This window comes from Sporothrix schenckii (genome assembly GCF_000961545.1).
Source record: "Sporothrix schenckii 1099-18 chromosome Unknown Cont48, whole genome shotgun sequence".
In the NCBI taxonomy this organism is placed as follows: domain Eukaryota; kingdom Fungi; phylum Ascomycota; class Sordariomycetes; order Ophiostomatales; family Ophiostomataceae; genus Sporothrix; species Sporothrix schenckii.
In genome coordinates, this window is record NW_015971149.1 from 972982 (window position 1) to 999291 (window position 26310).

The 26310-nt window shown below is 52.9% G+C and overlaps 7 protein-coding genes across 7 annotated transcripts; 4 read left to right on the forward strand and 3 right to left on the reverse strand.

Moving 5' to 3' along the window:
- Nucleotides 1-1910: 1910 nt before the first annotated feature.
- Nucleotides 1911-5232, forward strand: SPSK_00998 (uncharacterized protein; the record flags this gene model as incomplete). The annotated part of the gene is made up of 3 exons (XM_016727930.1): nt 1911-2098; nt 2151-2190; nt 2215-5232. 3 exons carry the CDS (start codon nt 1911-1913, stop codon nt 5230-5232), a joined length of 3246 nt encoding a protein of 1081 aa, XP_016584176.1.
- Nucleotides 5233-5754: 522 nt separating this feature from the next.
- On the forward strand, nt 5755-6345 carry SPSK_01272 (uncharacterized protein; the record flags this gene model as incomplete). The annotated part of the gene is made up of 1 exon (XM_016728202.1): nt 5755-6345. The coding sequence occupies one exon, from the start codon at nt 5755-5757 to the stop codon at nt 6343-6345; it is 591 nt and encodes a 196-aa protein (XP_016584177.1).
- A 7812-nt stretch (nt 6346-14157) lies between these two features.
- Nucleotides 14158-14457, reverse strand: SPSK_01316 (uncharacterized protein; the record flags this gene model as incomplete). The annotated part of the gene is made up of 1 exon (XM_016728246.1): nt 14158-14457. One exon carries the CDS (start codon nt 14455-14457, stop codon nt 14158-14160), a length of 300 nt encoding a protein of 99 aa, XP_016584178.1.
- Nucleotides 14458-15515: 1058 nt separating this feature from the next.
- SPSK_01067 (laccase precursor) lies at nt 15516-17580 on the forward strand (the record flags this gene model as incomplete). Its single annotated transcript, XM_016727998.1, has 4 exons — nt 15516-15734; nt 15817-15895; nt 15984-16065; nt 16134-17580. The coding sequence occupies 4 exons, from the start codon at nt 15516-15518 to the stop codon at nt 17578-17580; spliced, it is 1827 nt and encodes a 608-aa protein (XP_016584179.1).
- Nucleotides 17581-17930: 350 nt separating this feature from the next.
- Nucleotides 17931-18653, reverse strand: SPSK_01256 (uncharacterized protein; the record flags this gene model as incomplete). Its single annotated transcript, XM_016728187.1, has 1 exon — nt 17931-18653. One exon carries the CDS (start codon nt 18651-18653, stop codon nt 17931-17933), a length of 723 nt encoding a protein of 240 aa, XP_016584180.1.
- Nucleotides 18654-21407: 2754 nt separating this feature from the next.
- Nucleotides 21408-24024, forward strand: SPSK_01022 (uncharacterized protein; the record flags this gene model as incomplete). The annotated part of the gene is made up of 4 exons (XM_016727953.1): nt 21408-21642; nt 21718-21849; nt 21949-22068; nt 22145-24024. The coding sequence occupies 4 exons, from the start codon at nt 21408-21410 to the stop codon at nt 24022-24024; spliced, it is 2367 nt and encodes a 788-aa protein (XP_016584181.1).
- Nucleotides 24025-24831: 807 nt separating this feature from the next.
- On the reverse strand, nt 24832-25440 carry SPSK_01270 (large subunit ribosomal protein L13e; the record flags this gene model as incomplete). The annotated part of the gene is made up of 1 exon (XM_016728200.1): nt 24832-25440. The coding sequence occupies one exon, from the start codon at nt 25438-25440 to the stop codon at nt 24832-24834; it is 609 nt and encodes a 202-aa protein (XP_016584182.1).
- Between the last annotated feature and the right edge of the window lie 870 nt (nt 25441-26310).

Below are 26310 nucleotides of genomic sequence, written 5' to 3' on the forward strand. Positions count from 1 at the left end.
GGAAAAGTGGAATTGTTGTTAGAATATGGAGAACAGTATGATATACCCCATACATAATGGGAACAAACAGCCAGTAGCCTGCACATAAGGACCGAGTAGCTTTGTCATAATTATGGATAAACAGAGGCCGGCTGAAGTTGTGCAAATCGGAGGAAAAACCTGATATGGCAATCGCTAGAACAGGGAGAAATGATTTATATGCCACAAGCAGTCGCCCAATAATCAAATTAAGACATTTGTTGTATTTTAGTGACCAGGACGTAGATTCTATGGGATTATGGCCTTCCACGCTCGATCACGTACTGAAAACAATCGACTGACATTTTCCTCTCTCTTGTCTACGTCGAAAACAGTCCGTCCTATTTCAACTCTTATATTTGCAATTTGGTTTTTGGCGCGTATGGAAACCAAGAAACCACCAGAGCTGAGATATTTTTATGAGGCAAATAAACGTCGAGATGGGAAAGGTAAACGAGCAGATATGTAGGGTGGCGTTGCAAGGTGTATCGACTTTCGACTTCCGTTACAAATGCTTCTCTGACCTCCCCCTTCGAGCATCTTGCGCAGTGGGCATTTCTTGTTCGACGCTGATCTCATGTAAAGAAGTGCCTGGTTTATCATGCCATTTATACGACGCAAAACAGGAAAGTGTATTTCGTTAAAGTCTTGTCCATCTCAAGCTGCCACATGTCTTTCCCCTTCGGGAAGTTTTGCAACGGGCTCTCGCTACTCTGTAACCACAACTGTTCTGTTTACCAAATGCTCCTTCCTTTCTTAGGGTGCGGCACAGTTTCTGTGGCTAACTGCCCTTTCCTTTATTCCTCATTCCTCGGTCACACCTTCCTCATGCTAGTGTCTCTACGTCTTGCCGCTTCTTTATTAAATATCCTCCACCGAGCTTCCTTCCCCCCTCACTCCATTCCGCTCTTCCCGGCAAAACTCAGGCCTCGCAATGCCCATTTGCTCAAAACAACCACCTTCACGATTTTATCCAAAGTGCCTCCAAATTGTACAGCAACCATATCGGCCTCCGGACGGTGGCATGTTAATCAACCGCAGTTTGCATAGGCATGTAGTCACCAAACATCGCTGGAGAATTAACTGCACCGCCCAAATCGCCACAGTCCCATACCTCACCCGAGTATTTGTTTCTCGGCGATGGTACAAAACAACAAGCAGTGGCAGCTATGTCACCAACAGGGAATCGCTCTTACGCTTGCTCATAAAGCGTCAAGTTGGCCTGCAACAGGTATGCCGGTTCTGATGGCGGTGCAGAACCAGTAGAGGGGATGGCGTTCTCTTGAATAAACGTCCTGTCTTTGCCCGATCGGCCATGACAGTGATTGCTGAACGGCAATGGAAGCGGTTCGATAGTCCAACCGCGGCTTGTTAAGATCGGATTTGGGCCGTGTGTCTCTATTTGCCTGGCCACCGAAAGACAGCCACCGACATTGACCACCTCTGCTGGCCAATGATTGCTAAATTAACAGTGTGAGATGAATAACAGGCATGAGGAAGCGACAATGCGCAATGGAGGGGGATGGAGAATCGGAAATCGTCCGCCCTTTTTCAAGTCTTCGACTGTCGGTGCGTGTCTGTGTCTTTTGTGCAGACTTGCTCATCAACCCGAAATCTTTCGAACTTGTGTGCAAACTAGCCCTCTCCGCGTTTGTTTACTTTTGAGCGCTGTGTCACGAACATACGGCATACCTTAGTTGCCTTTAGCAAGACGCATCTAGAGCTTCACACAAACTCCGCACCCAAGCCGCAGCGAAACTACGGCCTACTGCAGCGCCTCATCGGCCATCATGGACCGCGCAGAGACGTGGCTGCAGAGAACGCGTTCAATCTGAGTGCAAAACGTCAATTCAACACTAACGTCAGTGACCTTCATCAGGGTACACAAAAGCATGTTCCCGACCATGGCGATCCCTTCGCGACCATTTCTCATTGTGCACTCCCATCTGTCGTCTGTCACCCTCGCCTTTCAGTTGCAACTTCTTATTTTGGCAACAGCTGGCATCGCAACAGCAGACAGCTACTCCAACACTCCCGAGCCGAAGCCTTCTGCCATCGGCATCCGGCCCAGTAGAGAATGGTAGGCCTGTTTTCACACTGCCCACTAACCCTTTTCATTCTGACACTGCTAGGATTGGAATTGATGGCTTATGGTCGTCATTTGAGATTTCTGTCAGCGGCGGACCTGTCTCACAGTCGCAAAATGTTTCACTGCTCGTCAGCACCGCCCTTTCTGAATCCTGGGTCGTTGAAACGACCGGTTGTGTGCAGCTGCCAGCGTGTAGAGAGAGCCGTGGTGGCGTCTTCAGCATCGAGTCGGCTGCTGCTAATGGAGTCAACTCATGGCAGCCTCTGGGTGCATTTGCATCCGGGCTCGAAGAACCCAGCTTGATGGCACCTAACCTCGACTATGGCCTAGCAACTATTACGTTCCCTCTTGTTGACACATCTCGGTCATCTCAGGACCGCTCATACTTTTCTTTTGAGCCTCGATCTTCCGATGGACCATTGCCTGCCCCTGCACCTCCTACCCAACTTCAAGTTGATCGGAGTCTAGTCGGTGGCTTCAATGACACCACGTTCTACAACGGCTTTATTGGTGTTGGAGGGCTCGACGGCAGCTTCAACAATCGTCCCATTAGTCCACTCATTCGGCAACTCGCAGAGTCTATGGGTTCAATTCCTAGCCACAGCTATGGCTACACGGCGGGTGCATCATACCGAGGCGAGCATGGCGTGCCGGCATCGCTGACACTGGGAGGCTATGACATGAGCCGTATTGCGTTCAACCGCTCGTCCAAAGACAACACCAAACCGATCACATTCAACCTCAACCCTGTTCACTACCAGCCGGAGCTCGTTTTGCGCAGCATCACGGCCAATGCACCGCCATCCAATTCGTCGGTTGCGGCTTCGTCATGGGCGCAGAATGTCCCGGGTAACAGTTCAACTGCGCTTCTTACAAATGTGACGGACCCGGCTTCGTCGCTGGCCATCGTCGACTCCACGACGCCGTTCTTGTGGATGCCACAAGATGCCTGTGGTCGCTTTGCCTCCACAATTGGCCTCGTCTGGAATAAGGAGCTATTGCTATACCAATTCGCCAGTCCGGCATTGTATAACGACTATCTCTCTGGACAGGGTGTTTCATTAACGTTCAACATGTCTGGTAGAGGCAACACTGGAGCAGATGACATTGTTTCCCTCACTGTGTCGTCGGCGGCGTTTGCTCTCAATGCGTCATACCCGTACGCGCCAACCATGAAGCCGTCTGACCCGCCGGTTCCTTACTTTCCGCTACAATGTCTACCACTGAACGGTAATACCACCGTGAACACGCGTATTGTTCTCGGTCGCGCTGTTTTGCAGGAGGTCTACATGATTGTGAACTATGACGCAAGCCACTTCAGCTTGCACCAGGCCAGGTTCCCCAACTTTAATGGGACTAAGCCGGAAGGCTATGTTCACCTAATCGACATCCCTCGCTCGCCGACAAGCCCCTATCCGCTCTACAAGGGTGGGCCCGAGAGCACCAACAATCTCGACAGCAGAAATGGGTTGACCCCAGCAGCCACCGCTGGCATAGTCGTTGGATCGTTTGCCGCGGGTACCATAGTTGCACTGGGACTTTGGCTTTATCGACGTCGGCGCCAACAAGAGAAGCGGAGGAGGGTTGCCGGTACAGCAGCGCCCGGTTCTGGTGATGATAATGGCAATGGCCGCACATCGGGTGGCCGAGGCAAAGACGGCACCGAGTCGACAACAGAAACAGAGCCATCAACACCAATCAGCGGCTCCCCCATGGAACGTATCTTTTCGTTTATTGGACGCGGCCGGTGGGCATCCAAACGGACACGTGAAGCGTTTGCTGCTGACAGGGTGGCGTCTGCCTCGCCCACGTCCAGCAGGGGTTCCGAAGGCGACCCGGAAAAGGATGCTATTGAGGTTGCCGGCAGCTTTTCGCATCCGGTCGAGGTCGGTGCCGATGCACAGCACGCCCGTTATGAGCTGCCTGTGCCACTCCCACCTGTCGAACTAGATGCGACCGCCGGTGGTATCACACCAAGTGGCCGCAACGGCGCAGCCAACCGAAACCACAAGATTGATGATGCGCTGATTGGCGGTGGCGTGATTGACGATTTTGACGACGGCCATGGATACTGCGACTATGACGATGCCACAGCCGTTCTTGGAAGCGATGGCGTGCAACATTTGACGGCTTATGAGGTGGCGCGGCGGCGCATGCAGCGGCAGTTGCGGGGGCCTGTGCCGACGTATGAGCCACCCACTGACCCAGCAATTTTAAGGAATATGGCAAGCGATGGTGAAGAGGAAAAGACGGAGGGAGATGATAGCTCAATAGCCCACAACCGGGCACCCCTATCAATGACTACACGCGCGCCACCACGGTCCGTTTCGGCAGTCTCTTCACGGACAGGTTCCGACAACACTGCCGTCACATCGCCTACAGCAATGTCGACATCGACAGGGAGCAACCATAGCGGTTCGTTGGGCATGCTACCATCACCGATGACGCCGAGCAGTGGAGGCTGGCCCGGCCGAAGCATCAACGGGAGCGGGGCCAGGAGTGCGAGCGGGAGCAGCAGCGGCAATGGCACCTTTGACCTGCCATCGCCCATGACAATGGCCGCACCATTCCCGTCCATGTTCTTCCCGGGCGATGGAAGCGTGAGCGATGACGAGCCCCCGGATAATGTACCCGCACAACGTCTACCTCCACGGATGACCATTGACCCAGCACGAGTCGTTTGTTTGGGGCCGCTGCCGGAAGACGTGTTAGCACCAGTCGCAGCACGAACGTCACAGCCTGTACGGCTGGCTCCGACGTCGACGTCACCTCCACAGAATAACTTGTCATCTTCATCCGAGTCCCCGTTGGTATCGGCGTCAGCATCAGCATCGGTCTCGTCTCCGACCGCGACAGATATTGAGAGCACATTGGGGACGAACTACACATTGGAAGAAGAGAAGCGTCTCCGCGCATTGAAGAGCGAAATTGAAGAAGGCAAAGTGGCGGCCGTGGCGTCAGTCGAGGCAGAAACAACAGCAGCAATAGGTACCATTGACAGCGTGGGCACACCACCGGCGGAACGCATTGACGCTGGTTTTGATTTGGTGCATGTTCCACAGCTCGCGGCACGACGGTACAGTTGGGAGGGCCAGGACGACGAAGGAGATGAGCAACAACTTTGAAAGACGTTCTTTGTGATTTAATTTCACCTTTTTTTACTCTTTGAGCACTACTCGCATATTCCCCTTGTATTCCTTTACTAGCGAATTTAGGAGGTCGGCGGACGGCATGTCGTTTAAGTACGAGTTTTCTTTGTTTCCAATGTTTTTGTAAGTCTCGTCTAATTTGATCTTGAACGAAGCCAAATTGACATCAACATCAGCATCAATGTCCAATACCTAAATCAGATCCATTATTTTGAACTCGCCTAGTCCGTTACGTTGATTTGGCAGGATGTTTTTGAAATAAATAAATACAAATGAATTCCCTCCACTGCTGAGTAGTCAGCTCGGGTACCGGAAGCAAGACGTAACGCAGGCCATACTGGATAAATAGAAACAACCATACTTGATTACAGTGCCGAATGTGGCAATTTGGCGGCCTTCCCCGCAAATTCGCGGATACCACTGGTGACGTTCGGATGCTCTCAACTCTGCCTTCAAACGTGCAGAACCAACATTTGAACCACATCATTACCAAACAACATGCACCTTCGACATTTCTTTGTATCTTTGTTGTTGGCCTGCGGTGGCGTGGCTGCCACACTACCAACGCTGTTGGCCGACAACATGCCCGGTGAGGTCGTCAACTGCAGCAGCCGATCCGCCGCAACGCACAACCTCACTGTATACGGCGCCGAAATACTGTACACACCGCAAGGCAGCAGTAACACGACTGCTACCAATGCCACCATGGCCAGCACCATCGACACAGGAACCGCCTTCGAGTTCCAGCTGTACAATGCCGTCCTGGGCGTCGACGCACAGTGCTCAACACACGTCAACCAGACGGACGTGTCCGACGCGTGGCACAGCTGTTTTGTCGAGTCACGGGACACGCGGATTACGACGGCGTTCCAGTTCGACCTGGGTCGGCACACGGTGACGGTGCGGGAGACATGGGTGTGCGACGATGATGCTCGGAAGGCAAATGGGACGACACGCTGGCAGGCCGGGTCCACGAACAGCATGGATTTGCTGTGCACGGAAACGGCCAATGCCGACACGGGGCAGCACTATTGTGCGCGGGAGGCGAGCGGTCCGTTGCCAGTGGATGTTATAGAGGTGGCAGGGTAGGTGTTGAAATCGAAACTTTTGATGTGGGCTTTCCTCATGATGCCGTAAAAACGCGTTCATGTACATACTACCGGTACAGTGATATGCTCCAATCCGAGTTGCCTAAACAGGAAATCCAGTAATTTTGTTACACATCGCAGCGCACATCCAAGACTTCAGCAACCCAAGGTTTTGAGGCCACGGGGCCACCCATTAGATCGATAGAGCAGCTTTAGAATATGGTACCCCTTACCGTTGATACAATGCCCTCGTCCACCGTGCAAAGTTTCCAGCAGCGTGTATACCGGATCGAGCCATTTCTTGTTCTTCTGGTCATCCTAGTCCTGCATGTGTAGTCATTATCTAATACACAGTAGCAAACAGACCTTAGGTCAAGGCCCAGCGTAGAAAATGTTATCCTCGTGACGCATAGGCCCAATACTATTCTTGTGTATGAGTTTCCCACGTCTTGAGACCTTGCTGGCTCATGCCAGGGACATATAATTACCCTTGCCATAGTAGGAATTTTAAGGAGGGCATCCTGAACGTTTTGACTCTCATCACAGTCGAGCTTGAAAAAAGCACAGACTCTCAGTTGGAGGCAAAGAAGAAGAAGGAGAAATAGAAGGAACAAAATACAAAATACGGCGCAGGGTTACATCCGGCCCCATATAATGGCGTCTCAAAAATTGGACGCGTACGTGTACAGTCGCTTTGCCAAGATATAGCTGCAACGGTAACGGCAACGGCAACTACCATATTGCCATATCTGTATGTCGTACTCCAACTATGTTGTACGTGTGCTCCGTCTCATCTCCGTGTGGCTCTACCAAGCCATTTAAACTTGGGCAAGACCCCGTGTCACCCTAGGTCATGCGTTTCCGGTAGTGCTACGGGGCAAATTTCCTTTTAAAAATCCGGAGAGTGTATCGGGTGTACCCGTGCGCATCTACTAGCGACTTCCCTCATAAATATTTTGGACACTGTCTCTAGGATCGATACGAAGAAGACAATGTGCTATCGAGAAGCAGGGACGATGGATGGTGGCACGATGAAAATGACGCTTGTGAGAACGCCTGTCTGCATCAATTATGACTGACCTTCTTATTCCGCGACATAGTGAGGAGTTTAGTAATGGCCAACAGTAATACAACCGTTTCTTGACTCACCAATTTCAAGACAGGAAGCAACTCCAAGTCTAAAGCAAGTCAATAAAGAACTTTGATGAACTCTTACATAAACAACAAAATATGAAGCCCTCAACAAGGCTCGGTGCCTCACACACCTTGCTTCGCCGTAGTCTACATTTGTCAAGGTCGCCGGTTCGATCCCGGTTTACAACACCGTCATAAATAAAGAAGTCTCGGGCTTTATTTGCACTTACGTCGTACACTGGGCCTGCTCGTCAAGACCAGATACTTTGACAAACGTAACATTGTTCCTTGTCGTCCTTAGTACTAGCACGACGTAGACGGCTTTGGAACACTTTTTCCTTCCTCCTCTTGTCTCCCCGTGTCGAGTTCCTTCCATCCTTTGGTTCACCTGCCGCCCCCATCACCGCGTTTTCCGCTAGAACATTTTAGCTACGTGCAATGCCTGCCGTAGGTCGACTCCGTCGGCCTTGGAGAAGCCACTATTCATGTGCTGTAACGCTATCCACAAGCCGCGTTGCCAGTGCCTAGCCACGCCATCCACAAAGCTGCCGCGATCGGAACCGCCCCCAACGTCGCAATCTGTGCGGGCAGTGGTGTTCAATGTTCAAGGGTCTGCCGGCCGTCGTTTCCCTGTCGCTTTTATGCCATGCTGCGCTCCCCCTTTTTATAATTAGACACTACTGCGACGTCCTGCTTGCCTGCGATGTCGCCCATAGCTCTCGATGCTGTCTCGACCACGATGTCTTTCCAATATCACCGCGGCTCGGGACCGAGGGTAGGCTCTCAGGCTCACGAACGCGGACCCGAGAAATGCGCCACCAAGGGACACGTCCAGACCGAAACCTGTGTATTTCGTGTTTTGGTTCACTATTTCCAAAGGACATAATCCACATTGCTGTAACCGAGCCGTAGCAAAGCGAGGCTCGCGGCAGGTATATCTTCCTTTTTTCTTCTTTTCTTTTTAATTTATTTTTGGCACGCGGGGATGCACAAAACAGAAAGAGCATGGGTCAATATTCCGTAATCGCTGACGAGGGCAGGGACCCTTGTTCCTTCCTAGAATGGTAGCATATGGAATAATCAGCACGCCGAACATTACGTGGAATGAACGTGTGGGAAGGAACTACAGCTCTTTCGTTGGGCAGGAGCAATGATGCGGCCGACATACAGCTTATGTATGGTGCTTTTGTGGTCTGGGCTGGAAGCGGTCGCCAGTGCGCAACGGGTTGCTCTTGCAGTTTCTTTCTTGTGTCCTCATTAATGCGGCGGAAGGAGCGACTTACACAAGCTGTGCTCCCTCAACCGCCAAAGGAGATCTTTGTTTTCTTGCCGTAACTGGCCTTCTCCTTTTCCGCGCTGTCTGTACAATCCGTAGTCCTAGTCCATTTTCGCTCCGCACGATTTCACGGCTACTTTCTCGTTCTGTCCAGCCCAAAACTCCAGCTTAAAATACCCATCTGACTGCTTCGAAATCATCACCCGTCACCCACGCTCCAGGTTCGCCCAATTCCCTTCCATACAAGAGGCTCTTGGCATATCACCAAAAGTTGAACGGCAGTGTGCAACGACCAGAAACGAAGCAGAGGTCAGCAAAACAAGGCGGTCACCAGCCCGGACTTTTAGCGAAGGGCACGCTCACCAAAGCTGCCACGGGGCGGCAAACGGCCAAGAATAATGGGAATACGGAATACCAAGGGCTCAGTGGGCCAGAATTGTTTACGAGGTACCAGCGAGGTCCTACCCCACGCCACCTACAGTCCCACAGTCGGCGTCCATCTTACTGACTGCCCGACTTTTGATGCAACAGCCGGATATCATATTGTGCAGCAATTGGCTGCAGAGGCTGCTCAGCTCCAGTTCGCCCCTATTACACCTGTCATACTGGGTCATACTTACAACAGGGTGCTCTCGCGCTTTGACCCCCTCTAGCCGCTAGGTCAAGTTTGGCTTTACCTTGCCACCCTAGCCAAGCGCCAGGGTCAACCTAACGGCCAACAGCCGGATCTTCGTTGTTTCTCCATGCTTGCACCCACTAGGGCTGGCTGAGATTGCTCCACTGACAGCAAAGCCAAGCCCCCACCCAGCTCGCGTACCGAAAGGTGCCGTCAGGCTAGACATGCAGAGTAGCAGTGAGGACAACCTCATACGAACAAGCTCAACACCAACGAAAGCTGAGAAATCCAAATGCAGTTATGAGTGACGAGGCGACTGATGATTTTCGATGGGAATCCGATGGAAGGATTTTAGCGAGGCGTGACAGCTCGGGCCAGACAGGGGGGGTTGTCTGTGGTGCCCAGCACTACCTCCTCGGGCGGCTTGACCAGGCCCTTCACCTTCCCACGCCGCCCCCATCCCGTCCTTTCTCTTCTCAAACATCTTCGTTACCCCCATGCCCAAAGCGAAGTATACGATGACGGTTCTGTTCCTTGCAGAGGAGGTTGAAGGAGTGTGGGCAAATGTAACAAATACACAACACGGGAGCGCAAAACAGCCAAGGCACAATTCCATGTACCGTCTGAGCCACGTCTCTCTCAACGACCCAACAGAAAGAAGGCAGGGATGTCCCCAGTTGCTTCTACTCTGCATGCACTTATGCTTCGCACACGTTTACTTGCTGTGATGCACGCGGTACTACCTATCTGTGCTTCTTGCTACTGCATCCCGTCTCTCTTACTCCTGGAATCCTACTAGCTTTGGATGCACCATGAACAATTTTGGCACGATTTTGTCAACTGTTTCGAGCAGCTCGTCGTCCCTGCAATTTCGTTTTCCTTCTGTGCGTTCCACTGTCTGACCTCCCAAGGACCTCTTTCACCTTTTGCGGAACTGTGCAAGGCCTACAACATACGCGACGGCTACATCCCGTATTTGGGCTGGCGTATTTCCTGGGACCCCCTGCGACGTGCCATATCTTCGTTCATCGAATAGCAGCCGCGAATATCATGCTTACGAGCCTGCCGCAGCCCATTTTCGTTTTCCGCCTTTCGATCGGCAACGTCGCATGCCCACTTCCCGTTCTCCGACTAGAGTGAAGGGGGGGTGGAAGCCTTCGTGTTGGGATTTTGGAACGCCGTATTCCAAGAACAAGCCGGTTGAGGTGCATATCGGGTATTGCGGCGCCCATACAGGACACTTCCATTGGAAACAACAGGGCCCACAGCGAAAAGCAGGGAAACAAATGCGAGAAACGAGCAACGGAGCAAACGAACAAATACAAACTATAGTCGGAAAGGGACGTGAAACAAGATACAAGCCCTCGAGAACGAGGAATCCCAACCAACAACCGGCAAATAACATGCCACCGTCGACCCCGAAAAACACGCATCTCCACAGGTGCTGCATTGCAACTGCATCAAGTGCATTTGCTGTGTCCTCGTTCCTCTTTCCCCTTTCCTTCTGGCTTTCTGCCCATATAAGACAGTCCACTTGGCGGGGTGTGCCAAGAACGTCCTTGCAGCTTCCCAGCCGTGTTTACGCTGTGGCCTCCCAGAAGACAAAGCGGGTCAAGCAAGCCACCTCCACAGCGGTAGAACTGACCATCAAGATCCTGATTTGTCTCTGTGGTCAGCACATATGCAGACAGGAGCCGGCCAGTCTGACCTCAGAGATGACGGGCCTTCAAATTCAATACAGAACGACAGTTTGACAGCGGAGGGAAAGGTGGTGTTGTGTCATGTCAGAACATATGTCAACGAACGATTCATACATGATGCAATAAGAGCTTAGGCGAATCCGGTTCGATCCATTACAAGAATTACCAGCAGCGACTCAGAGTACTTACAGTTGCTAATGTGGATGCCCGGTTGGCTGCATGACTTCCATGCGCCTCTGCCGTCACCGCTTCTACGAAGCTCCTGGTTGGCTAATATCGCTCACCCCTTCCCGTGTCTTTTCTTTTTTTATCTTGACAACACAGCAGAGGCTAAGAAATCGAGGGACATGGAAACGGAGAACAGCAGAACACCGTGGAAAAACAATCATCAAGAATGCGAGGGTCAGAAATCAGAACCAATGCCATGACTCCTAGGCTCTCGCTTTCCTACGTTCTTCTAAACGATGCGGTGTGCACAGGTCCTAGCTACAGCCAGCTGTCCCCTCATGTGCAAAGCTCACAGGTAAGACATACTGCGATCGGCAAGTGGAACTCAGCTGAGTCTTCGTATTTACGCCGTTTCGGTACTTCTCACTCCACCTTGCTCTGTCACATTCAAATGTACTTTCCAACGCTGATGTCGCCTGGCCGTGGCTGTGGACCCGACCGAGTCCTGGACAATGTAATTATTGCACAGGGCACTGACTCTCCAGCCTCGCGGCACAGCACACTCACCTCTTGCCCCCTTTCTCACTCTCTTCACTCTTTATTGGGCGGGCTTGTTTGAGAACAAGGAACTGGCCAGTCCTGACCAAATGACTATGGACGCCACATCGTGGACCACGGTACTCTTCCACGGCCTGAGATCCTTACCAAACGCAACTGGCGATTATTTTAAGACAAGTGTGTCCTATTCGAAGGCCCTCCTCCCTCGCCCGTGCAAACAAAAGAAAGCGTTTCACATAGAACAAACTACCTGGTTTGTCCCGTCTTCCTGGGCTTAGCGGGTCATCTGACCCATCGACCTGGGGCGCTCGGAAGTTCCCTTATGACCTGTTTAATTAATTTCCGCAGGTCACTTTTATTCTCCAGTACCCTCCACAAACTCTAATAGATGAGGTCGGGAGATCACCACAAGGCAACAAAGAACCAAGTACCGGGAAGCCGACAGCGACCCTCGCACCAGTCTACGAATGGGAGAAACGTAATACGGGAGCGGTGTTTATTTCCTATTCCTTCTCCTCTCCCGTACGAGCGCACTCTTTCGGCGGAGGACGCGGCAGGTGTTTGGTGGGCGGCGGAAAATGACGGGCAATACCTCTTACCAGGCCAACTCAAACCGGAGAGTTTCCTCCAACGTCTCGAGTCACAGCCTGGGAGAGCGTCCATGGCGTTTTTCTGTCTTATGACCGGATATCTCGCGTTATGCTCGGTTTTATATTTTTTTTTTTTTTAATTTTGATTGCCGCGTTGGTGCTGCCCTCCTTTGCTAAGACGTCAGCCATTTTCATCTCACTTGTCTCATTGCCTCTGTCATGGGCCTAGCCATACCTTGCTTATTGGGACATTTTGCGTATAGTGGTCTGCACCAGCCATAGTGGTTGGCGATGATCGTTGTGGATTTTTCTGGACCTGATGCTTACTGTACTGCTGTTATCATGCCAAGCATCATCTACGGGCTATTCACCGGTGCTCACATCACTGACCGTGTTTGCCGACTTGCTCTGTTCGTTCTCGCCATTGTTTGCTCCCGGTGGCGTTCTCGTTCTCTGCTTTACTCTTCGCTTTGCTTTCCCGGTCACTCTTACCGACTCTCAGCTTCTGACCCGGTTTCCACGGTTGGCCACCCATCATCTCCTTTTTTTCGTCTGTGTTCCCCTCCCTTTTCCCTGCAGTTCTCGTCATTGTCCCGTGCCTTCCGTGCGTTCTCGTCCTCTTGGGAGGCGCAGACAAAGCATGACACCCTCAAATGTGCTGTCCCTTTCATCTTCCTGTCCAACCAATTGGTTTGTCTGGCATGCGAACCATTATGACGAGAACGGCTCGACAAAGAAATAGGGGATGGCTTGATGCTTTGCGCTGTCGGCCCCATATTTTTTATCTCTTTTGCGCGTCCGTCCGATTTCGTGTAAGCCACAATTTCTTTTCCTGGTTAGGCAGTTTGGCCATGTACAGTCTGGTGACCAGGGGTGCTTGTGGTCTGTGTGCGTTTACGAAATACTTTTTGTTTCGAACCACAGCAAACAGCGTTAGTACCAAGTGTTATGATTTTCTTGTGTTTATTTTTCTACTGCACGATTTTAATTTTGTTCTCTCCCCCCAGGATTTTATCCCGTTTTTTTCTTACCTTATTTCTCTTGCAGCATTTATCTTAATACCTTCTGTAACGATCCCGACCTGTCACCCGAACCTACTCTGTCCTTCGTTCTTCTTGCAGCAAGCCGCACCTCCCTTCGTGCTTCCTAGACCCCCTTCCATGCTCGGCGCTCCTTGGTCCCTGGTAACTCTATCCTGAACCGCACCTCGCCTCTAAATTCCGTACTTTGTTCGCCTCCAGTGTCGTCATGACCTTACTTCAGCTCTCGGGCCTCAGCCCTCCATCTCATCTTTTCCCTTTTATTCTACGTGCCGTTTTTCCCTTCGACTGTTCATGCATTCCTTCCACCAGTTCTATCCCGTGTGCAGCCTCAAGCCGCCCCCGTTCGTCGTGACACTCATCTCCACATTCTGTCCCCGGTTGTACATATCCCAAAACAAATTCGAACGAGGGAGCGGCCGGAGCTGAGCCCTCTTCAGCCCCTCGATGCATCTCGTTGTATTCCATCACGACATGGTGCAAGCTGCAGGCACGGGTAGGGGGCCATGATGGACCAGGAATTTTGGCGGCAAACGAACCTTTTCAGCGTCGACGAGACATCTCACCGGCACCATGGGAACCGATTCCGACGGCCACCTTCGTCGTTCCCGTTTCTCGTCCCATTTTGCATCACGAAACCCCTCGTTTTGGTCGTTTTCGTCCAGTTCTCGTTGCCATCCCGTCTTCAAAATATCAAACTATCGATTTCTTGCATCCTCGGTTCCCTTGTCCTATCCCTCCTCCTCGCATTTTTCACCACTAGGTATGTTGGCAAGGGTTTGGATGTGGGAGGATAAGGCATCTTCCTCGCCCGCCGTGCCGTCTCCGATGCTTCCGTCCTTGATGGCGGTGTTCACTGGTATCCACAAGTGAGGTTCTTTCTGTTTTGTCGTTAGCATGTTCATTCCCTCACTCGCCATGTTCATCTGACCATTGACCCCCATCTCGCAACCGTCTCTCGCATTCTCGGATCTGGCTGATTTGGCTGCCTGGTCTCCCTTCGTATTCCTACCCGACGTCTTGAAGGTCATTATCTTCGGTCGACTGGTTTATTTTCGTCTCGTTGGGCACATTCAGATGTCACATTCACCCTCCTTGTCCATCTCCTTTTTTCATTTCCCGTCTTTCTCCTTATTTTTATATTTTTTTATATTTTTTATATTTTTTTATCTCACAGTAGGGCACAAGCTTACCCTTTTCACGCCATACATCCCCTTGGCGGTCGGCTGGGATGCCACACGCACACTTGCATCTAGACATTCTCATTCATACCGTGGGTGTCGACGGTGAAGGGTGAATTCGTACGTGCGGCCCTCTTGCCAGAGGCATTTGTCCAGGATATTAAAGTTTCGTTTTTGAGACGGTCCTAATGACGAAGCCGTCACAGAGGCAGAGTCCCAAAAAAAAAGGAATCTCAAGGAGACTTCCACGCTTTTGTTTAAACGCACGACAAGAAGCAATTTCCGTTCGTGCATAGGGTGGTATCAAGGGCAAGGCCTGGGAGACGAAAAAGGACACAAAAATAACCAACGAAGAACAGAGAATGGAGAGGCACGTATACGACTGCTACCATAAGCTCCAAGGCCATCTTTCCACGTGCGATGGAGTGCGGTCAGATACATGTATGCCAGCCGCATGCAAGCGGCCTATGGGTACCATGCGGATCAAGAAAGAGGGGGGTCCGGGTTGACAGTCTGCCTGGCTGGCCCGTCTCCTTACCTCTTCTTCGGTGTTTACCTTGTCTACTTCGACGCCCTTCATTTTCCTAATTCTGGATAGCGTCACTGCCTTCTCTGCAGCAAGGACTGCAACTTTACATGGTCTACAGCTGAGGCTTTGAACCTCTTTTTCTCTGAAAGGCCCGTCCCGAGTATATAACACGGGCACATCCACTCTATCATTTGACCTCTTTGTCTTATTGTTGGATCATCACACTCTCGCCCTCGGCGCGCTTCGACAAATTTTGCTTCTGCAAGGCCCATCACGGCCAGCCTTATTGTCCTTCGTTCTATTCTTTACTTGGCTACACTCGTTACACCCACTTACTCTTTTTTTTCTCCCCATCATCCTCACCACCATCGCCGCCACCATGCGGTCGTTCATTTCTGCTCTGGCCGTCGTGCCGAGTCTGCTTGGATCGGTGTTTTTGGCCCACGCTGCGCCCAGTGGCCGGCTCGACGATGCCTCCGATCTCGTTGCGCGTGCGTCCACGTGCAACACGCCGTCCAACCGTGCCTGTTGGACCAATGGCTTTAACATCAGCACCGACTACGAAGTCAGCACGCCGGTCACCAACTTCATTCGTCACGTATGTCGACGGTCCACACCCTCTACACTCTTGCAAGCACCTTTTCACATTTATAATTGTGTTCATGCTAACAAACTTTCAGTATACCCTCGTTATTACTGAGGAGACGAACTGGACTGGCCCCGATGGTGAGGTCAAGGAACTGGTCATGCTGATCAACGGTATGTGCTTATTGCATAATTCCATAATTCCAGACTATGTCATTGGCCCCCCCTATCTGGCATCGACATTCGTTAATCAAAAACACAGGCACCTTACCCGGCCCCGTCATTTCTGCTGACTGGGGCGATACGCTCTCCATCACGGTCATCAACAACCTCAAGACCAACGGGTGAGCAGCTTCTCTTTGAAGTTCCAAAAGTGGCTTTGATTTTGCAGCACCAAATTCTAACAAAATAGTACCTCCATGCACTGGCACGGTATCCGTCAGCTGAACACCAATCTGCAGGATGGTGTCAATGGCGTCACCGAGTGCCCTATTCCTCCGGGCCATTCACGCGTCTACACGTTCCTCGCCACGCAATACGGCAGCTCGTGGTATCACTCGCACTTCTCAGCCCAGTACGGAAACGGTGTGGTCGGTACCATCCAGATCAACGGCCCGGCCTCACTGCCGTACGACATCGATCTCGGTGTCTTCCCCGTGTCCGACTACTACTACCACACATCCGACTACCTTGTTGACTACACCAAGAACAACGGGCCGCCGAACAGCAACAACGTCCTGTTCAACGGCACCAACGTCCACCCTGTGACCGGCAACGGCAAGTATGCCAACGTCACCCTGACGCCCGGCAAGCGCCACCTGCTCCGCATCATCAACATCTCTGTTGAGAACCATTTTGTCTTCTCTCTGGCCAACCACACCATGACCATTGTTGCTGCCGACCTGGTGCCGGTCAATTCCATGACGGTGAACGAGCTCTTCGTCGGCGTCGGCCAACGCTACGACGTCACCATTGATGCCAGCCAGACCCCTGGCAACTATTGGTTCAACGCCACGTTCGTGACCAACGCCCAGTGCGGCGACTCCGACAATCTGACTCCCGCTGCCGTCTTCCACTACGCCGGCTCCGCTGGCGGCCTGCCCACCAACCCAGGCTCCGTTGCCACCAGGACGACCTGTGCCGATCTGACCAACCTGACGCCTGTCGTCAAGCGCACTGTCCCCGTTTCGGGCTTCGTTGCCGACTCCAGCAACGAGCTCAACGTGACGCTCGACCTGGCCGAACCCGGCCAGCTGTTCACCTGGAAGGTCAACGGCACGCAGGAGATTATCAGCTGGGAGAAGCCCGTCGACCAATACCTTCTGAACAGCCAGACCGACTGGCCCAACAGTGACAACGTCGTCGTCGTCGACAAGAAGGACCAGTGGGTCTTCTGGGTTGTTGAGAACGACCCGGTCATTGGCATTGCGCATCCGATGCACCTGCACGGTCACGATTTCATGGTCGTTGGCCGGGCCGATTTCAACAATCCTGCCCCCTTCAAGGCCTCGGACGTCGCCTCCTTCAAAGGCGACAACCCCGTCCGCCGCGACGTCACCATGCTCCCGCCCTTGGGCTGGGTCGCCATTGCCTACAAGACCGACAACCCGGGCACGTGGCTGTTCCACTGCCACATTGCCTGGCACGTCTCGGGCGGCCTGGCCGTCACCTTTGCGGAGCGCCCCACGGACTTCAAGGCCGGCGTCGCGGCGGCCGACAAGTCGGCCCTGGACACGCAGTGCACCAACTGGAACAACTACTTCCCGTCGCAGGATCCGTTCCCTCAGTCCGACTCGGGCCTGCGCAAGCGCGGAATCAACAGCCGCTTCCTCGGCGTCGGGTCCATCCGCGACATGTAAATGTCATTTATGCAGACCAAAAGAACACGCGGTGGTCTCTTCCTCCCTCTTTTGCTGCAAACCTCTCCTTTTCTGACACTTTACTTCTTGACCCTCTTTTGTTTGGCCAACAACAACCCCTTTTACTGCTTTCACCACATAACCCCTTGTCATATTTTTGAAGTCATGTACATGTTTTTTATAGGAGTGAATTTTGTTTTTATGCGCGGCACGCTTTTTTTTTTAAAGAAATGAAACAAACTTTGGATCCATATTTCTTTTTCTTTTTTTTCTTTTTTTGGATCGTTTGCATATTGTCTCTCCATAACAAGTCATGTTGCAAACGAATTTCTGCATGCACCCGTAGCTCACTACCTTAGAGACGAAGATCCACACTCGGCAGACCGGTATACAACGTGTACCGTGCAGTCGCTTGTATATGTTGTGAGAGGCAGGCCGCTCTGTACCGTTGTAGCTGCCAGAGGGGCCGGAGGAGCAGCAGTGACTGCGCGGTTCGACCCATCATAGCACAGCACCTCTTCCCACTGTGTGGCGTACGTCGCGCACTCCGTGGAGAGGGGCATCGACACATCCTCACGTCCGTCTAGCGGTGGGGGCGTTGGAATCGGTCTACACCGCATGGGCGGCTTGGTGACAAAGACCGTTTCCGTCTGCGAGACCGTATGTACCTCGACTAGCGTGGACGTCGCCCGCGCGCCGCCACCGCAGCTGCAGTCTGGAGGAAGGGCGCGGCCGCAGAACTTGTATGGATTTTGGGCGGAGTATCCAGACCGGGACTGTGTCACCGTAACTGTATTCGTGGTCGGGCAGGCCGCGTTGATGCCGGGAATGGTGGACGTGACAGTGGCGGCAGTCACTGTCGTGGACTTGACAATCGTGATTGTTGGGATAAGCGCGGCCGTGTCGACGTCAGCCTCTCCAGCCTGTCTAACCTCTCTAGCCTGTGCTTGTCTGACGCAGACCATGCCACAGGCTTGGTGCGGAAATGGTTCAACGAAACTGGGCCGGCAAGTTGGGAGCGGCTGCTCAACGATGATGGTTCGTGTGTAGCACGGCTGACAATTAGCGGCCATTCTGGCGGCCTCTGGCAGAGCACTGCCGGGTGAGGTCAGTATATTTTCTGTTTTGTGTCTTGGTGAAGTTGATCTCCTATGTATTACCATGCACTGCCCATGACTGAGGCCAGAGCGGCCAAGGCTTTGGCTTTGATGATCATCATGAATTTGTTGTGTTCGGTTTCGTCTCTTCGTCTTGGTATGGTTTACTCTCGTTTAGGCCTCCAGTATCTACATTGAGGCATGGTAAGAAGCTCTAATCTATATAGACACATGTCGACAGTGGAAGAGACCATGGACAAATGTGACTGAAAACACACCATCACCAGATGCAAAAAAGGGCACCATAAATGGTAGTAACCAAAATAAAAAGGCATACCACCACCATCCCGTGGCTTACCACCACAGCTTGCACGTAACTTTAAACAAGACGTGTAAAACAACGAATCGTAGCTGGGGCGTGCGCCCAGGTTTCCTGTTCAGCCTGTTTACGTGAACCGGTTAAAGCTAGCAATCCATGTCCATGAGAGCCTGTGCCACAAGCAGACGTCGACAACGGCCAAGCAGAGAAGGTATTTCGTTTTTACCTTGAATGTACGGTTTCGTGCCGCACCAAAAGAAGGAGAAGTATGTCGATCTCCTCTCGGAGGAAAACGACTGCTCGGTCCGGACAATAATGCCGGGGCCGACGTGGAGATGATTGTTGTCGAACGGACCTATTACTGCAAGATTTGGCTGCTCTTGTTATTGTTGATGTTGCTGCTGTGCCTCATGCGACCATCGAAATGAGGCGCTGCGTCCATCATATATATCGAACGAAAACATGGGTGGGATCAACAGTCTAGAAACGTAAACATTCGTGGTATGGAAATGCCTCTCGTTTCAGTTTTACCACAACGAAAGTGACAATCGATACTGCGAATGGGAAACAATCACGTGGAGTGGAAGTAACATTACGAACATTTATGCCTCCGATGGTGTCCGGAGTAATTACGGCATGCGGAATACAGGTGTCGTGTACGGACTATTTCTCCACATCTCCTCCTCGTAGTCTTGTTTCCAGACCAAAATGCTGTCGTCGGAACAAGTTGAGGGCGAGCACCGACACGACGGCCCCTGCCGTGTCGTGCTGCTTCCTTTTTGTTTTTGTGTCTGGTCGCGGCTTCTGGAAATATGCATAAAAGGGGACTGGGCAAAGTTTCTTCTTCTTTTCAATTTTTCAAGATTTGACTTGATCGCTCTTTCCCCTTCCTCTTCATACACGTGCAGGTTGTTTTGTTCTCGTTGATTGAATCCCGCAGGGATTCGCTCAATCCCGTTGCTTGCACTTTCCTCAGTCTCACTTGCTTTCCTCGTTTTTGTCACGCTTGTCTGCCCTGTTCTCAAGGCAATAGCAGGCAATTGCACTTTCCCGGTCCACCAACAGTGTACCTACCCGTTCTTGCCCAATAAACATGCCTGCCACACGGCCCGTCTTCGATGGCTTCCACTGCGTTCCAGCGACCTCATTCAATCACCTTCGTTTCATATGGTCGTTGCAGTGGATATACGAATACACGACGACAGAGAGCTAAGCGAGCCTACCATGCTTTACCTCTTGCACCGACTCTCAAGAAGCTTTGGTATGGATGGATGTACCAGTTCAAGTGCCTCTGCAGTTATGCTACAGCGCGATTCCCTTTTTAGGCCTGCCTTTTTGTTTCCTTCGCTCCTTCCCTTACGAAGCAGGATGAGATTGGCAGGGTCAAGCCCCTTGCCGGGGAAGGAGCAAGAACAACACTGCCTCTTACCACCGTCTGCCAAGATTGCTGAGCTTTCAACACCCGTTTGCCACAAATTTGACTAACTCCGCCTGTGTGTCTGACGGCTGCAGTGCTGCTATGGCGAGCCCTTGCACCTATTATGTGCTGAAAGAAACCCTCATCAACTTAATCCGGCCGAAGAAAGACATGCACGGCAAGAGCTATCCGCAACCTGTCACATTACGCGCTTTCTCTTTTCTGATGTTTTGTTTGTGCATGCAAGCCACACCGGCGCCTCTCCCGTTGTCTTCAATTTCGTCTTCCAACAAAAACCTCACACCAAACAAACGGCCTGACTCGCCACGGCTGACGAACCACAGCACTGGCAATTCAGGGTGCCCACTTGCGGCCGAGAGCCCAGGCCAATTGCCGCACCAACTAAAAAAGTCGCCGGTCCTCACACGTCCTGTCCGTCCCAAATAGGTTACTACAGACGCCCGCACCCGTCTCTGCGGCTGGCAACCTTTTCGCTCCCCCCATCACACATACACAGTAGCAGCCAGTCCTGTAGCAGCCCCGACAGCAACCACCTTCTTCCCGCCAGATAGGCTTGCTCTGCTACGGTTCCTTCTTGTTTCTGCCTAACCTCTGCTTGTCAGCAACGGTGCCGCCTCCGCATGCGCTCTTCTTCTCACGCTCTTGTGCTCTTGTGCTCCATTGCCTCTTCGCCGTTCACGCCTTGTCGTTGCTCGCCCTCCTCTCCTTCGCTCCTTTCCCGCTCGACGCCGCTCTGTCTGCAAAACTCGGATTGAACCGAAGCAGCTGTCAAACGCCCGAGCTGCCAATGCCCAGCTCTATGCGCCCTTGGTACGCCGCCTAACATATTTGTCGATTGAGACGTTTGGCCCATCGACGTCCTCCGCGGCTTTGACCCCGCCTATCTCCGCCTGGCCGGGCACCGCTCTCGGTCCCGAATCTTCTCGCTCTCTTGCCGATCCACCCTGCAACTCCTTCTCCGCTTTGCCCCACGATGCGACCGGCCGATATCCAGCTTCTTTTCGAACGAGGTGGCCCCGCCTCAGGATTAACCGCCCACAATGGCTCCGCCATATCTCCGAACGGCCCCGGCGAGCTGACAGCGGCCGAGAAAGCTCAGCGGGTGGCCAGCCTGCAGCAGGTCTTGCTCGCGGTACGGCACTACTGGGTCACAGGGTCTCCGAGCATGGACCTGGCCGCCGAGATCCTGGGCGACGGTAGCCGAGATGGTACGCAAGCCCTACCCCTTCCTTTTCGTTGGGTCGCGTGGTCAACGAGGCATATTCCGTACTAACGCAGTGCAGCTTCATGGCGGATACCAATAGGCGAGTCGGGCTTGCTCGATTTCTTTCTCGGCATCCTGTCCGTCGACGGTCTGCGACAATCTCTCAAAATTCATACCCTGCGCCTAATCGGCAACTCCTGCGCAGATGAGGGTGAGTTCGCGACGAAGAGGGGAGATGCTATGCATCTCTGACTGCCCCATGCACCCCTGCCCACCGTCTACTTGTTCCCGTTACTAACAACATCGCCAGATGATAACCGCGCCCGTGTCGTGGCCGGCAACCAGATCGGGCGCATTGTGTCCCTCCTCGGCGATAACTCGACCTTGGCCTTCGTCATTCCGGTGCTTTACAACATCTGCGTAGACTATGGTACGTCACAATTCTGCGTGATTTACTGGCCTTCTTTCCCTCCTCCATATCGTGATTTTCTGACCACCTCTCGCAGAACCGGCGCAGCTTCAGGCGATTCAGACACATCTGAGCCGCGGCCTAATCTCCATCGTGTCAGGCCCACGCTTGGTCCAGTGCCGAGCGTTCTTGAATATTGTTTGCAAACTCCTCGGTCTGCTAGTTGCGAATGAATCGGAGGTGGCTGTGGCAGACCCTGCGACACCAGCATACCTCTTGCAACTAGCCGTCAGCCCCGAGAACGCCCTCGACATTGAGGAATTCAGTGTTCTCGTGTCTGTCGCGCTCGCATATCTCACCCATGAACCCTTCCAAGAAGAGATTATCCGCCAAAACGGCGTCCAGGCGCTTTTGACGGCCTACTCCGACTCCTACACCAAGTACGATGTCACTCAGATGGACCCCGAAGACGCCGCCGACTACAAGGCCCTCGGTAACCGGTTCATGCACATCATTGCCGATGTCGTGGCTCTCCCGTCATTCGTGACACATTACACTTTGAGCTCGGTGCCCGTACACATACTGCAGTCGTGGGTCTCCAACACCTATACGAATGTTCATTTGAAGACGGCCGGGTGCATTGCCCTTGGCAATTTGGCTCGGTCCGACCAGTCCAGCACCTACTTTGTTCAAGACGTCAAGATTCATCTGCCCCTCATCCAGCTTCTCTCACAGCCCAACGCAAGTCTTCTCGACCTGTCGTCCGACGCAGCCGTTGGGGGTATTTCTCCCAGCTCCCAGCTCGTCTTCTCTGTGCTCTCCTACCTCAAAAACCTCGCCATTCCCATCGTCAACAAGCCTGTCCTGGGCACTCTTCTCGACCCCCCTGCCAACATCCTTCCTCGACTGTGGACAAGCACGAACAACCAGCCACAGGTCCAATTTGCTGCCGTGTCCCTAACACGCTTGCTTATCACGTCATGCCCTGCCAATGTGCGGCGCATCTGTGCACCGCTGTCCCCCGATCCGGCTTCACCTGCCCATGACCGGAGCAATCTGCACGTGCTCATCTCCCTCTTCAAGCGGTCCGAGGAAGAGAACACGAAAATGGAAGCAGCCCGCGCAATTTCGGCTGTATGTCGGGTGCTGCACACGTCTTCCGATTCCGACGAAGTTTTGCCAGAAGACTGGGAGCCCAGCGATGAGACGTCGCCGCATTCGGGCTCTATGCAGACCAACGACAGCGGAATTTCGTCCTCTGAGCCGTCTCCAAACCCGCCAAGCGTCCCGGCTCCCACATCGTCGGACAGGGACGACACTCCCGTAGTGGATCCGTCCTCTCTACCAAACAGCTCTGCACGTGTAAGACGAGCGCGGTTTTATTCCGCCCACATAGACATAGCCGACTGCCTCACGTATCTTATTACGCAGACGCGCTTCCCTGTCCTGCGGTCTGATACCTGGTTCGTGTCCGCCGTTCTCAGTCGGTCTACGGATGGCGCCCATCTGGTCATGCGCGCCCTGCAGCCATTCGAAGCATGCCGAGCACTCGTAGAGGCCGTGTCGGGGCGTGACTTGGTCGAGGGCCACCGCTTGCCTGGTGGCGCATCACTGCTGTCCGATGACGAGCTTTTGGCAATGACGGATTCCACCGGCGCGCCAGTCTCTCTGCCATCCGCATCGGAGCCGAACAAATTAAGTGACGGTGCAGGTGCGATCGCCGCAGAAACCCCGTCATCATCAGCCGCCAACATTGACGGCCTTGGTTTGGAGCCCCAGCAGGCCGATCCCGCCCAGGTTGCGAGCATGGCCCGCACCGACCGCGAGAACGGCCTGGTCCTCATCGCCGAGATAATGAAGAGCTACGCCCATTTCCTCCCGCCGTTTCGACGGGGTGTGTTCGAGCAGCTGCTCCAAACCGGCGGCGCACTTGTTGTGAGTGCCCGATCGGAGCAAAGCCAAGATTTGGCTACGTAAGAATGTGAAGGAAAACACAAATATCTTCCGCCAACGTTTCGGACCGGCCATCCGGCCACCATCTCCACATCATGTCAACACATTGCTCAAGCACCTGAAGAAACTCCAAAAGTTCATTGATATACCAGTACAATACTGGACAGATTTATACAAGCGAAACATCTAGATAGAGCATTTAAAACAGCAAATATACCACCTCATCTCGCAAATATACGACATGTCGATATACAAGTATGTACAAAGAATGTACAAAAGACTGATGCAATCAGGGCGAGGCAAGGCCGTAGTAATGGCACGCCCCACCCCATCTGAGGCACTCAAAAGATCATACGAATCACTCATTCCGCACGTTGGTTTTGGTTCTTTTATCTCTTTTTTTGTATTTGGTTGAATCATAACTCCCACCGTTTGAGTGAAATAAAAGGATAACATAATAAAATGAAACGACCCAGAAAAAAAAGACAAAACAAGAAAATACCGGTGTAAACACCCTTTTTGTGTGCGGCGGGAGGCGTTCGCAACGGAGGGAGGGTCTTGGGACAGTGCACAAAACTGACACGCATGGCAAATACGCGCCGCAGTCTCGTTTGACGAGCACGGGCTCCTTTGCAGGCGCTGCACGTCGCGCGACCACACCCCCTTTCTGGTTTTTTTGTTGATTCGTTGGCCTCCCGACCGCCCCGTCTTCCTTTGTGTGTTTTTTGTCCCTTTTTTTTTCCTTTTCTTCCCTTTCCAGGTTCACATCCCGGCCCAGCTCCGCACCAAACCATCCATACACTACGGCTCCTCTTTTCAAGGCGACATAGTCTATTTCTTGTTGGCCTCGGCCTCGGCCTTGTCCTTGATCCGCTTCTCGCGCTTGCCCACCAGCTTGGCGTCTGACCGCGCCTTGCGCAGGGTGGCGTAGGCACCGGCCTCGAGGGGCGCGGGCAGCTCGCTGGTCTTGATCTCGGTGACGCCGGCGGTGGAGCTGACAATCGGCAGGGCGGAGGCGATCAGGGCGGCCGACTGGCCGGCGGGGACGGTCGGCTTGGCGCCCTTCTTGGGGAAGACGAGCAGGCGGCTCTTGTAGGCCTTGAGGCGGGCGACGTTGGCGGCCAGGGACTCCTCCGACAGGTTCTGGCGGCGGTGGTCGACGGAGATGCCGATGGTGGGGGCCAGCAGGCGGGGGACACCAGCAGCCTGGGACGTGGGGGTTAGAGAAACAGGTTCAAAAGCAGAAATGGGCAAGGGAAGGGACTGTCGACGCACCTTTAGCTCGGCCAGGGTGAAGCCACGGCCAGCACGGACCTTGCGGTTGTACTTGATGCTAGGGCAACGGACAATCGGGCGGAGACGGTCGACGGGGCGGGGGGCGATGGCGGCGGCCTTGGTCTGACGAGCGACACGGCGGCTGTGCTTCTTGCCGGCCTGCATTTGGGGGGATTCATGTTAGCATATCGTCTTTCCTGTGCAGCATGGCTTCGATTTGCCATCCTCCCAATTCTCTTTCCATCGCTTCGACATCCGGACAGCATTTCAACACGACGGGTCCCGCAGTCTCGTTCAAATGTCGAAACCCTCGGTTCCGCCTCATTCAACATGCTGTCCAGTTGTCTTCGTAGTCGATTTCGCGGCGTGTCGATTGTCCAACGTTCGTCCTCCAAAGAGTTAATCCGTACCTGGTCAAAGTGCGTCCGCACGCGGCGCTGCCAATCCTTGCGGAAGTCTGTTGCAATCCAGTCAGTCCAATTGTTCTCTCTCGGCTCGATCTGTTTTCATTTTTGTCGTCGAAAATCTCGGCTCGTCTTTCTTGTCTTGGAAGGGGAGAAGGGCTCGACGAACGGTTGTGGGGGATCTGGTTGTTGTGCTTGATCGCCTGTAGAAAAGAAGAAAAAACGTCAGTATGCCGACTGGGAAATAGTGCGCATGTCGCCGAATGTCGATGTCGAGAAGAACAGGGCCAATCGTACCATTGTGTCTGTGTTGTCCGAGTCACCTGGGGAGAAGATGAGGTGGTGTCGATTGTTGTCGTGATGGTGGTTGGAACGAAAAAAAGAGACTCTCGTTGCAAAATGAGCGGCACTGAAAATCCGACAGACAGAGAGTGGGCACCACACAGAGCAGGAAGGAGGACGAAAAAAAATTGCGGTAGTGCAAAAAAATCAATACTAGTTTTCCGCCTGGTTTTGGGGCACTCTTGCCCCAAAAGCAGTATCCGCTAGAACGAGGTTGAGTGTTAGCGAATAAGGAGAGAGACAGCAAGAGCATCTCCACTGAGAGTGTAAAAAGTGGGTCTTCAAAGAT